Genomic DNA, 14,057 nt, shown 5'->3' on the forward strand with positions numbered 1-14,057 from the left:
CATTTGGAAATTGTGTAAAATAAAATAAAATATAAACATTGTATTTCCTACCAATTCAGAAAATAATGAGATCTTCTGTATCTGCATCACATTGAAAAGTATTTGTTTGACCCATGGGAACTCTTAGATTGTTAGCATGTGCAACAAAACTGTCCACTGACAAATTCATTTCCTTTACTTGGCCTCAGTCTCTAAGCATGGTAGGCCTTTCATGACCTCAACTAATCTTTTGGGTGTCCCAAGTTATCCTGAAATAACAACCATGTTTCGAGATACACTACCAATTATTGGATAAATGTAAAGGCAAAACACTCATGATATATTTTAAAACCCTTCCTGGTAAATAAACTAGTCAAACAAGGGGATGTGTTACTTATCCCCTCTTAGAAATGCTTTTTTAAAAACGATAAATACAAATGACTTCTATTTGTAAGGTGAATTTTAAGTAATGCTTCATATTTATAATATTTTCTATATAAAATTTTATCAGATTGAGAAATAAAAAACCTGAAACACAATACTAACATGTTTTTCTTCATATAACTAAAAAAATTAAATGTAGAGGAAGTGTTTGGCTGTAACACTCACTGTTGTTTTATGGTTAGCATAATCACATAGTAATAATCTCTTTTTTTTATTAATAGAACCCGATTAATCCTCTATTTTAGATTCCAAGTTTTTATTTCTTTACAGTGACAATTAAAAGTGACTAGGTAGAAAAAAATAAAATAAAATAAAATAAATAAAAGTGACTAGGTGACTACAGCACCCATTTTGAAAGCATACTATTTTACTTTAGCTAAAAGATTAAAATACAACAAAAATTATAGGAAAGAAAATATATCAAGTGTATTTTAACATATTAAATATAAAAAATTGGTATATGTTGATGATATAAGAAATATACAATAATAATATTTTGATTTGATATATTTCTTTAGGTTCTTAAATGTCAACATATAGATATTAAAATATTTGTTATAAAGATTAAAGACAGTAACAAATATCTACTTACTATAAAACTTAGAGTTTTAAAATAGCTATTATTTTCTTATAATCATGGAAAAATAATGGTGATAAATTTCCTGTCATCACCTTAAGCTAATGTGACTTTTTATATGGCAGAATTTTCAAATTCACAATTACTGGGCATCGATAGTCACTGTTAACTACAGTGCCTATAATTCACACCTTCTGATCCCATTTCCCCTTTCTCTTAATTTCCGCTTCTCCAAATTCCACTCTCTTCTCTCCCATTCCTCACCAAAAGAATTGCCTTAAGAAAAAAAAAAAAAAAAAAAGCCATGCCAGGGACTTTGTACCTCATAAAGAAGAGATTAAATCCTGTGAGAAATGAATTAAAGGACTGGTAGATGAAGGAGACAGAAGCCTAGAAATACTGCTTCACATTCTCACTTTCTCCTTACTTCTGTCCTAGCATTTTTTTTTTTGTCTCTACAGCTCATGGACATTCATTCGCATTTAGATCTATTGAGAACCTTCTTCATGGGATACCAAAACACAGACTCTGCCCTCGAAAGAAAGAGCTAAGAGTCCAGGAAGAACAAAGTCTAATAGTATTTGATGATAGAAGGAACACCTGCAAGAAAAATAAAATTTCTGAGACCACTGGTAGAGATAAGACAGTCAGTAAATGACTCTCCAATTTATAAAAATAAGCAAAATTTTAAACAATTAGGATTTATATTTTTATTCTGATAAAATACACAAAATGTTTACTATCTTAACCATTTTTAAAGTGTACAACTCAGTGGCATTTAGCACATTCACAGTGTTGTACAAACATCACCGTCTAGTTCTAGAATATTTTCACTGGCTCAACAAGAAACTGCATACATGTTCAGGAATCACTCCTCATTCCCCTCTCCTCCCAGACCTTGGCAACCTCTAATCTCCTTCTGTCTCTATGGATTTGCATATTCTGGAAATTTTCTATAAATGGAATCATACAATATATAGCCTTTTATGTCTGGCTTCTTTCTCTTAGCATAATGTTTTCAAGATTTATCCATGTTGTAGCATGTGTCAGCACTTCATCCCTTTTTACAACTGATAATATTCCATTATATGGATGTCCAACATTTTATCCAATCATTCTTTTGTTATAGTGAATAATGCTGCTATAAACATTTGTGTACAAGTTTTGTTTGAACACCTGTTTTCAATTTTTTTGGAAATCTAACTAGCAGAATTGCTGGGTCATGTGGTAATTATGTTTAACTTGACTGCCAGACTGTCTTGTATAGCAGCTGCACCATTTTACACTCATATCAGCAATGTAGGAGAGCTCCAATTTCTCCAAATCTTCACTAACACTTGTTATAGTTTTCTTTTCTTTTTCTTTCTTGTGTGTGTGTGTGTGTGTGTGTGTGTGTGTGTGTGTGTGTCGTGGCCATCCTAGTAGGTAAAGTGATCTTTTGCTGTGATTCTGATTTGTATTTCCTAATGACTTATGCTGTTAAACATCTTTTCATCTTTGTTGGCCATGTATATATCTCCTTTATATGTATATAGCTGTCTACTCAAGTCTTAAGCCCATTTTTAAATTGGATAGTTGTCATTTGGTTACATAAATAGGAATTTAATCTTAAAATATATCAAGAAATATATAGCCCCAAAAAAGAAACATACATCCTTAGGTTATGGTAAACTAATAGAATGGAATAAACAGACCAAGACCCTATCTGTAGGAAGGTCCTTAACTATTGTTAGGTGGTGCTGTACAGAAACATAGAATAGAGCCGTGTAGAAAGGGAAAAAAATCGGGGCACCCTTAGATGACTCTTGAAAGAACCGACATGCTTACATACTTGGTATAAAATACTTTACCAAACCTTCCATTACAGGTATTCTCCTTCCTTTTGTATGCTTCTCTTCCCCTTGCTTCCAAGCTGTCTCACAGTTTCCACTAACCAGATTTCACCTGCATATAAGGATTGCTGAAAACAACTTTTTATTTAGCTAAGGCTCCTACAGCTCTCTAAAGCTGATCCTACAGGTTTAAGACTCTCATTCACAGAAGTACTGCTTTATATATAATCCCATTAAAAACTGTGTAATCTGTTTTCTTATATTAACAGTAATGGAAAAAATGTGCCCATCACTCCCAAGATAAAATACCCTAAAGGTAACATTATATGCAGTTCAAAGAATTAAAGGTTGTATTAATATCCTAAAATTCTAATGCCTACAAGCATGCCACTGTACCCAAACTAGCAGATTTTTAAAAATATAAGACAAAAAAGATACAAAACATTTTTTTTAATCTTACATTCTGTTCTGCCAATGAATAAACAAGCTGGGGAAGAATGTCACCCTTCACCACTGCTTCTGCTAAGTCATTATTATAATTAGCCAGTCTCCCAAGAGCCAATGCAGCAGTCTGTTGAATCGTCGGGACCACATCCAGAAGAAGAGGCCTCAGCAAAGACATTACACCTGAGTTATGAACAAACATATGTCAGCAAAATTAAATGAGAAAGCAAATATAAAATTCAGCATATATGTAGATAAAATTAACCATAAAAAATCAGTAAAAACAAAAAAATTATATACTAAAAACTAATGATATATTTAGAAGCATCTAACTGGAATAATATAACCTGTAATTATCCAAGCAGGGGCATAGCATGAAAACAAGAAAGGCTTTGGAGTTAGGTTAAAAGTTTAAATCCCTGATTTGGCAAATAGTAGCTATGTGACCTAACCAGGCTGTCATGAGGAGCGCAAAGAAAGATTATGGAGTATGTAGTTTAATGCCTACCTACCACATGGTAGAGGGTAGAGGGGGGATCGGGGTAGGTTTTCCCCAGCCTTTGCAAATCCTATCTTTCAGGGCTTAGACTTCTATGGAGACTTCCATCTGTCTTGTTTTCTTTTGTTTTTTTCTCTAATTCCAGCTGTTCGGTCTTTTCTATGATTTCAACTGGCTAGGGCCTCACATTGATGAAGGGATGCAAATTCAGATTTCTGACACTATTTCAAAGAAACAAATTCTTTGAGATAAGTGTTTTGTATTACTAGCTCTCATAATACTGACTCTAGAGTTGAATACATAGTAGGTATATCATCATCACAGCAACAATAGTAAAAGATAGCTTGTATTTATCTGGCACTTTATTATCATGCACACGTTGTTTTAAGGACTTGTTTTCCAAAAAAAAAAAAAAAGGACTTGTTTTCCATTTTCCATATTAGTTCACTGAACTGTCATAACAAACTTATGAAGTTGGCCCTATTACGTCCATTTTACAGGTAAGGAAATGGAATGGTGAAGAAGTGAGAAAGGTAAAGAAAGGTGAGAAAGGTGAAGAAGTCATTACAAAACTAATAAATGGTGGAAAACAGAAATTCAGACATTCTTCATTAATGATTGCTAAACATATAATACATATTGAAAGTTGAGGAGGTAGGGATAAGGAGATAAAAAATGATTACATTTTGGACATTTGATTGGCTATTCTAATTTTTTATCTTACCTTTGACTTACTATAAAATACCCAAAATAGTCAACTGCTATTTGGGCTTTAATGATGCTGTTTTAGTCTTAAGGTTACAAGAAAGGTAATGACAGAGTTCAAACTGGAACAAAATGCCCTTTGACCTTCTAAACTTTACTTAATTTGCAGCAGGCTATTCAACTAGATGTTATTACATCTTTTCTTTAAAAACATACCACAGTGATCTAGAAAAGCAAATATTATCAATATTCTTTTATAATGTTATATCCAGAAACATTTGAAATAGAATAAAAACAAAACATTTATAGTAACACTTAGGATTAGACCAAATTAAGATAAACACTACTACCAAATAACATAAGCAGAGAATAATGATGCTTATCACAGATACATGTAACGATGTGACCCGGGGCTTTTCACAGTTTCCAGTTTCACTTAGTGCTCATTTTTATGGCAGGGGTGGCTTGGTGAGGTCATCTTGTATGAGATCACAGTTGCAAGTTTGAATCGCACTCAGGCTGGTTAACTTTGCAGGCACTTCTACTCACGCCTAGATCACAGCTCACATTCAACAAATCAGTGTGTCTGTGCTCATAAGTGTTGCTAATATGACTATCTATAGTTTTTATAGTGATAATTTCTGAAATACCTCACAATAAAAAGGTCAAAGTACAGAATGATAACCAAATATTAACATGAGTTCTTTCTAGAAAGTTGAATTTAAAATAATTTTTTGGTCTTCTCCTTAGTTGCTTCATTAATCTTTTTTTTTTTTTTGGCTTTTTAACTGTAGCAAAATACACATAACATAAAAATTACCATTTTAAACCATTTTTTAGTGTACAAATTAGTGTAATCATCATTACTATCTAGGAACTGCTGTGCCATTTTACATTCCTACCGGCAAAGTACAAAGGTTCAAATTTCTCCACATCCTTACCAATACGTTTTACTTTTTGTTTTTTGTTTTTTAATAACAGCACTCTAGCAGGTGTGAAGTGGTAACTCCTGCGGTTTTGATTTTCATTTCCCTAGCACTCATGTCAGTGAATGCCTTTTTATGTTTTTTGCTTATATTGGCCATTTTACATGTTCTTTGTTGAAATGTCTATTCAAGTCCTCTGCCCATTTTTAAATTGGGTTGGTTTTGGTTGTTGTTGAATATAACTTGATTTTTCATAACAAAGATGCATGATTTTAACATAAAATAAGTCAATAATTACATTTCATGTTATTTTTTCCTGATAATTCTGGTATTTCCTCCCCCGCACCCCCATTTGATATATATAAAGCCAGTGGCTTATTGCCTTTTGAAATATAATTGGAGGGCAGCCCGGGTGGCTCAGTGGTTTAGTGCTGCCTTTGGCCCAGGGCGTGATCCTGGAGACCCAGGATCGAGTCCCATGTCCAGTTCCCTGCATGGAGCCTGCTTCTCCCTCTTCCTGTGTCTCTGCCTCCCTCTCTCTCTCTCTCTTTCTCTGTGTGTTTCTCATGAATAAATAAATAAAATCTTTAAAAAAATAAAAAGAAATATAATTGGAAAATCAGCCTATATTAGGTTATTAATCCTGGTTATTTTGAATTAAATCTCAAAAACTTTGAACTTTTACATTAAGAAGTTGAAGAATAAATTCATCTATCTGGGCCTATAATGTTTAACTTAGTTTTAAGTGTTTATTATTAGTTATGGTATTTAGCTAATAATATCATAAGTCTCCCAATTTTGTAAATTTTCAGTTTGTAGTTTTAGCAGTAAAATATTTTACCTCCCTATATGTATTTCACCTGTCCACATAATCAAAGGAATTTTTTGCTTTATATATTTTCTCCTCCATTTTTATTTTTAAAAAAAAAATATTTTATTTATTTATTAGAGACAGAGAGAGAGAGAGGCAGAGACACAGGCAGAGGGAGAAGCAGGTTCCATGCAGGGAACCCAACATGGAACTCAATCCTGGGTCTCCAGGATCAGGCAGTGGGCTGAAGGTGGCGCTAAACTGCTAAGCCACCGGGGCTGCCCTCTCCTCCATTTTTCTACTACATCTGGCCCAGGAAAAATAAGATAAACAAAATGACACACCATTCCTTTCCTTCTATCCCTGTATTTAATATCAAATTTAGGCCTCTATGCAGATGCCTCTGCTCTATCATTCTTTTTTGTAAAAAATATTTTTATTTATTTATTCATGAGAGACACATAGAGAGAGGCAGAGACACATAGGCAGAGGGAGAAGCAGGCTCCCCACAAGGAGCCGGAAGGACCCTGGGATCAAGACCTGAGCCAAAGGCAGATGGCTCAGCCACTTAGCCACCCAGGCGTCCCTGCTCTATCATTCTTTTCCACATTCCCTAGTTCAGACAGTAACACAATAAGACTTTTGAAAAATTTAAAATCTTTGAACCTATAAAAGTAAAAGCTAAAGTTTCAGTTTAAAATATGTTTGTTTGGGGAGGCCTGGGTGAATCAGACAGCTAAGCCTCTAACTCTTGATTTTGGCTCAGATCATTATCTCAGGGTTGTGAGATGGAGCCCCGTGTCAGGCTTCAAGCTCAGTGAGGAACCTGCTTCTTTCTCTCTCTCTCTCTCTCTCTCTCTCTCTGCCACTCCCCCTGCTCAAGCTCACTCTCTGTCTCTAAAATAAATAAATAAATATTTTAAAAAATATATCTTTCTTTGAGTAAGGTAATCTTTATTACCTTATTTCTATTTATTACCAAATTTCTAGTCCTTGAAATATCTCTTAGTGATTCATAATTATCAGTCCCCAGAGACATGTTTTTATCTTTTACACAGATTAGGTATGGAGACCTTGTTATTCTAATTATGTCTGTCCTAAAAATACAGATAATGATACAAGAGGAACCAGGGAAGGAAGGAAGGCAGTATGAGAGGGAGGAAGGGAAAGGTAAAGGAGAAAAGAAGCATATATGACATAAAAAGAAAATTTTCCTTACCTGCCTGTCCATTAGGAATCCATGGTGATTGATCCTTAGTGAATGAATGCATGAAAATTTAGAGTCCGTAAATTACAGCACTTTGAATAGTGGCTACAATATCTGATAAGCAAGGTCTCTAGTGACAGCTAATGACCTCAGTGAGGTTTCTACTGAAGGATCCCACAGGTTCTAATATTAAAAATAATGATTCACATATTATACCCTAATATCCATGTTTCTTTTATAAAAACTGATCAAATGATGTGAAAGTGTTTCTGAAACTTCTAGATAAATCTTCACAATCTCTCTCCTCCCAACTTTATAGCTTGGAGTTTCTTATCTATTTTTCTTGTTTCAGTGCCAGAGATATAGATTCTAATACCTACATTCAATCCAGTTATACAAAAACAACAACAAAAATAACTTTGCTGATCCTGCTGCCCCTAGTCATTCACTCAAAAAATAGATTAGGATTCACCAACTGGCAAACAATAGGATTAAACACCTGAGCAAAGGCAGCTCCTTCCCTCAAGAAACAAATAATCTAATGGAGGAGATTATAAAATACCCTCAAAATAATCACAACTCCTTTGATGTCCTTATGTTTTAGACTTAAAAGTGATTTCTATCAAGTATATTTTTTACTTTCCAGTTTTATACTCAAAATTATCATAAACATAAAATATGTTGAAGATTTATATATAACTTACAAGGCATTAAAAATTTCAATTCCAACAATATACTTTTTTAAAGTGTCTTTCTATATGACCGTTTACCATGAAACTATTACTATAGCTCATTTATGAAGCTTTTATTTTTTTAAGATTTATTTATTTATTCATGATAGACACCGAGAGAGAGAGGCAGAAACACAGGAGGAGGGAGAAGCAGGCTCCATGCGGGGAGCCCGATGCGGAACTCGATCCCGGGACTCCAGGATCGGGCCTGGGCCAAAGGCAGACGCCAAACCACTGAGCCACCCAGGGATCCCTTCATTTATGAAGTTTTGAAAGAAGTCATCTCTGCATACAATAAATCAATATGTAGTCAAGGATTTACCTTTGCCTGTCAATGTTACCATCTGACTGGGACATTCTGTTTGGGGTCCAATAAGAATATAGAGGGACTTCATGCTTTAGAAATAGAAGGAGGGATCCCTGGGTGGCGCAGCGGTTTGGCGCCTGCCTTTGGCCCAGGGCGCGATCCTGGAGACCCGGGATCGAATCCCACGTCGGGCTCCCGGTGCATGGAGCCTGCTTCTCCCTCTGCCTGTGTCTCTGCCTCTCTCTCTCTCTCTCTCTCTCTCTCTCTCTGTGACTATCATAAATAAATAAAAAATAAAAAATAAAAAAATTTAGAAATAGAAGGAATCTCTTGCCCTGCTTGTTATGCAACTGCTTGTGTGGAGAGACAACAGACTGAGATCATTAAAGCATGTATTTAGAGGGAGATTGGCTGCCTTTGACTCCAGGCTCTGCCACATGTCAGCTGTGGGACCTCAACAACATTAACTAATCATCTCTGCATCACAGTTCCCTCATGTGTAAAATGGTGACAAATTCTAGGAGTGCCTCATAAAGTTGTTGTGAGAATTAAAATGAGTTAAAATTTTTAAAGTGCTAGGCAGATGAGTTGGGGTAAAATATATACCAGTAAGTGCCTGGTAAGTGAATGTGCAAAAGGAATCCATTCCCTTTGTTGCCCATATTTCTCATCAACATGTTATTACTATTAATGTATAGGACTCATTAATCAGCACCTTCCATTATGATGAAGAAATATTTATGGTTCCCTGGCCTCAAAGATTGAGCCTTTTCTATCATGTATTTTATTTTTTTTTAATATTTTATTTATCTATTCATGAGAGGCACAGAGAGAGAGGCAGAGACACAGGCAGAGGGAGAAGCAGGCTCCCTGCAGGGAGCCCAATGCAGAACTTGATCCAGCACCCTGGGATCAGGACCTGCACTGAAGGCAGATGCTCAACCACTGAGTCACCCAGGCATCCCTCTACCATGTATTTTAGAATTACCATGGTAGAATAATTATTCACCATTCATTCAAGAAGTATCTAGTAAGAATATACAAGGTATTGAAAACACAATCAGGGATGCTTGGGTGGCTCAGGAGGTTAAGCATCTGCCTTTGGCTCAGGGCATGATCCCTGGGTCCTGGGATCCAGTCCCACATCGGGCTCCCTGCAAGGAGCCTGCTTCTCTCTCTGCCTGTGTCTCTGCATCTCTCTCTCTCTCTAATGAATAAATAAAATCTTACAAAAAAGAAAAAAAAGAAAAGAAAAGAAAACATAATCATCTTTGACCTCAAAGAACTTATAAAGGGGTCAAGAGAAATATAAAAAAATGCAAACGAATGCAACACATTATGAGATATGCAACTAAAAGAGAAGTAGAGGGTGCTTTGCAAATATATATACAATGGAGCATCCAACCTAGACCTTGAGGGACACAAGGAAGGAAACCCAAGGTAAGGGACATCCAAGTGGAGATTTGAAGGCTCTCAGATGGGTCACAGATCATCTGCTAAAATAACTGGAGGGTGTGGAGATGGGAAGGACTGGAGAGTTTTCAAACCAGAAGGAACTGTATAAATGAAGCTCAGAGCCAAGAGAGTTTGTCAAAACTGAGAATTCAGTGTGATCATAGCACAAGAGGGGAGCAAAGAGTTGGGAAACAAGGCTAAGATATTAACAGAAGCAAAAGTACTGAAGAGCCCAAAAACCTAAGTATTTTGAATTTAATCTCAACATTAACATCAGTGTTTCTGTACTTTGTAAAGAAGGGTTACTGGTTACACTGGAGAAAAAGGACGAAAAGAGACAAGATGGGAGGCAGGAAGACTACTTAGGAAGCTATTGTATGAATCTGGGCCAGATGTGAAGATAGCCTGGAGAAAGCTAATGGCAAAGGGAAAGAGAAAAGTGAAAGGTCAAGATATTTACAAGACAAACCGATTATTGTGAGGAAAAGGGAAGAATAAGTGATATTTCCAAGTTTCTAGCTTGGACAAGATGTATGCTTGTTGCCAACTGTTGAAGAAGCCATGATAAATTCATACTGGCCTGAAATGTAAAGTGGGAGGGCTGATATGGCAAGTGATAAAGCTGGAAAGTTGGTTGGGGCCAGATCAAATCTGGCTATAAACTGAATTAAGATTTTGTAATGTTACTCTAAATAAAATGGAAAGCCATGGGAACCTTATTGTTTGTACCACCTACTCTCAGGGAAGCAAATAAATGGGAATGAAGACTTTGAATAATTCCAAGGCCCAACACATATGGCTGAGCAGGCTATGTACTGCGCAAATCCAAGGGATGCCATTCACATAGATCATGATACAAATGGCACTTCTGAAGTTGTACAAATCACAGCAGCCATCCTTGATGTAGCATGTTATGTGGCTCTCATTTGTTTTATGTGAATAAATGTCTTATCTTCTCAGTAAAATGATAAACATCTCTAGAGCAGACTTTGTTTTACACTTCTTTTCTATTTACCAAATCATCTAGCACAGTTCTGAATATACAACTAACTCTTATTAAGGTACTTCTGGTCTTGGCTCTAGAAACTATAATCTACTTCAATTTTACTATACCGACTCTCCCATCACAGAGTAACTCCAATTACACTTACTAACTTTACTAATTTTAAGTTTTTTACTTCTGTAAATTACTACATTTACATGACTATATTTTTACTGAAGCAAGTTCCATGACACTGATGAATATTATAGCATGTTCTCATCTTCCTTCACTGGTCATTTTTAACTTGAAAATATTTAAGTGTTCCTCTCTTGTTTTCTGTTTTGGTTTTTTTTTTTTTTTTTTAGAATTAATAATTTTCAGGCTTTGCTTTGGTTTCTTCTAGCCTCTATGATTATATACCACTGACCACCATTCCTGCATTTGATTAAGAAATCACAAATTTCAGTATCACATCTCTTTGCCCTGTTTTCTGTGAAATACTTCTTTGCTGCTATAACCATAGAATCAATTATAATTTTAGATGTTATATCCCTTAAAACACACAAAGAGTCCCTTAGTTTATTTGAGGGATCAGAATGAATCATGAAATGTATGGTCTTTTTGCACAGAATTCAATTATAATGGTAAATAATTCAGGAAACATCTCTTTTCTTCTTTTAAATGTATTCTCGTTGGGTAGCCCCAGTGGCTTTAGCGGTTTAGTGCTGCCTTCAGCCCTGATCCTGGAGACCCAGGATCGAGTCCCACATCAGGCACCCTGCATGGAGCCTGCTTCTCCCTCTGCCTGTCTCTCTCTCTCTCTGTGTGTCTCTAATAAATAAATAAAATCTTAAAAAAAAAATAAATGTATTCTCGTTAATTGTAGTATCCTCTGAATTTTGTTTGGTAAGTCACTGTCAATTCAGATGTCTGTGAGTGAAGGACTACCACAGCTGATTTGCCATTGTTGAGTAGGGAAGGGTGAGAGAAGCTGGGACCAAGAGCACTGAGTCTCACAATGACAGCTAGCAGCTCTTCCAAGGGGCACAAAGCACAGTAGGTATTTATTTACCTAACATATACCTACATAGTACTTATGTGCCAGGGACTCCCTTAATAAATTAATAAATTAAAAAAAAGAAATTAATAAATATTTTTTAAAAAATCACAAATATTAACTCATCAATCCTCATTAAATCCTATGAGGTAGATACTATTTGATAACTCTAGCATCTATGCTCTTTTGTTTCTCCTCCCCTATATCAATCACATCCCATTTGCCAATGAAAACCAGCCTACAGGAGCCAGGTTTCAAATGCATACCAAAGGGTATTATCTGTTGAATTCATTTAATTCTATCATTAACATTACTGTAGTTCTCTTCCATGATTACTATATTAAACTGAAATTTCATTCATTCTTCCAGTGGCTAGGTCATAGCCACCACCGTCTATATGCAAGATTTAAACTCAGAGATCATAAAGGTTATGGCAAGTTCAATTGACATGATACTTTAGATAAAATGACTGGAACTTACATGTTTATAATTATACACATAAATTTAAAATGGGCCTTTAGTATGGTTTTCAAATGAACATGTAAATTCCACATGTTCAAACCTCTCTTTCCAGCCAAAGTGACTCTCGTGAGCTCCAGAGCCCTACGTACCCAAACTGCTCACTATAGTCACTGGCACACAGATACCCCAGACACTTCAACTTTGACACTATTAGAAAAGGAGGTCATGGTCTTCCTCTGCTTTTTGTATCTCTTCTCCATTCATGAATGGTGACCATGAGTCACCCGGAGCTCTCCTTTCTCCTCACCTGTTCCTGCCCTTTCCCCTAAGACACAAATGCTACAGATCTGTGAGGCAGCATGACTGCTATAACAACACTGGGCACTCACTCGGTCTTCCTGATCCTCTTTTAATTCCCTACAATCTATCTTCCACATTGCTGTGAAAATCATCTCTCAAAAATACAAAATGGATCCCTTTACTCCTCTAATGAAAGCTTTTTGATGACTTTCTGCCCATTTCAGGATAAAAACCAAACTTCAGATGAGGTCCTTCATAAATAGGCCCGTTTTCCTCTCCAGCCATGCATTGCCTCTCTGTAGCCCTATTATCCCAAGAGGCTCCTGCCATAGCTAAACATTAGACTTTTCTATCAAGCACCACCTTTCCTCTTGCCTCTGTGCCTTTGCACATAATGTTCCCTCTATCTGAATGCAGTTTTCCTTGCCGCCTTCTTCATCTGGCTAACTCCTAGGAAGTTCAGTTAGGTATCTCCGTCTAGAAGTCTTCCATGAATGTACTCCTCCAAAGCTTGAATTAGGTACCCTCCATGTATGCTCCACATGTTGTGTAATGGACACTTATCAACAAGTATGTATGTAGCTCTCTTTCAGCAAATAAGCTCCTTAAGTGCATTGTCTGTGCCTCCTATTTTTTGCATGATCAGCATCTAAACATGCCCCTGGCCCTTCGATACTCAATAAATGTTGAATGGTGAAGGAACAAACTGAAATTTAATGTGCAATTTTCTCTTTTTTAGGCAATTTTGAGTTAAAATAAAAACAAAATGAGCTCCTGTTTAGGGTGACTTTTTAAAAGTTTTGGAAATGGTGATGATTGCATAACATTATGAATGTAATTAATACCACTGAACTGTACACTTTAAAAATGGCTAAAATGGGTAGCCACTTTAAAGTGGCTCAGCGGTTTAGCGCTGCCTTCAGCCCAGGGCCTAATCCTGGAGACCCGGGATAGAGTCCCACGTCGGGCTCCCTGCATGGAGCCTGCTCCTCCCTCTGCCTGTGTCTCTACCTCTCTCTCTCTGTGTGTCTCTCATGAATAAATAAATAAAATCTTAAAAAGAAATGGCTAAAATGGCAAATTTTGTTATATTTTACCACAATTCTAAGAAATTACCAATATATTGGAATTCCTAGCTAGCTCAGTCAAAAGAGCCTTCAATTCCTGATCTCAGGGTCATGAGTTTGAGCCCCATGGTAGGTATAGAAGTTATTTAAATAAAAAACTACTAAAATATTAACAATGTACTAAAACCCACTAAATTTTACACTTAAATGGGTGAATTGTATGGCATGTGAATTATATATATTAAAAAAAGTGATTTTTAGAAACCTTTTAA

The 14,057-nt window shown here is 36.0% G+C and overlaps 1 protein-coding gene across 3 annotated transcripts in view; it reads right to left on the minus strand.

Moving 5' to 3' along the window:
• SPAG6 (sperm associated antigen 6) overlaps positions 1–14,057 on the minus strand; it is a 66,875-nt gene that overhangs the window by 45,445 nt on the left and 7,373 nt on the right. For all 3 annotated transcript variants that reach the window (XM_038529827.1, XM_038529828.1, XM_038529826.1), the window contains exon 3: positions 3,293–3,459. In XM_038529827.1, coding sequence (XP_038385755.1) covers positions 3,293–3,459 — 167 coding nt within the window. The remainder of the gene's footprint in view (positions 1–3,292; positions 3,460–14,057) is intronic.

The sequence above is a fragment of the Canis lupus genome, chromosome 2 (genome assembly GCF_011100685.1).
Source record: "Canis lupus familiaris isolate Mischka breed German Shepherd chromosome 2, alternate assembly UU_Cfam_GSD_1.0, whole genome shotgun sequence".
Classification (NCBI taxonomy): Eukaryota; Metazoa; Chordata; class Mammalia; order Carnivora; family Canidae; genus Canis; species Canis lupus.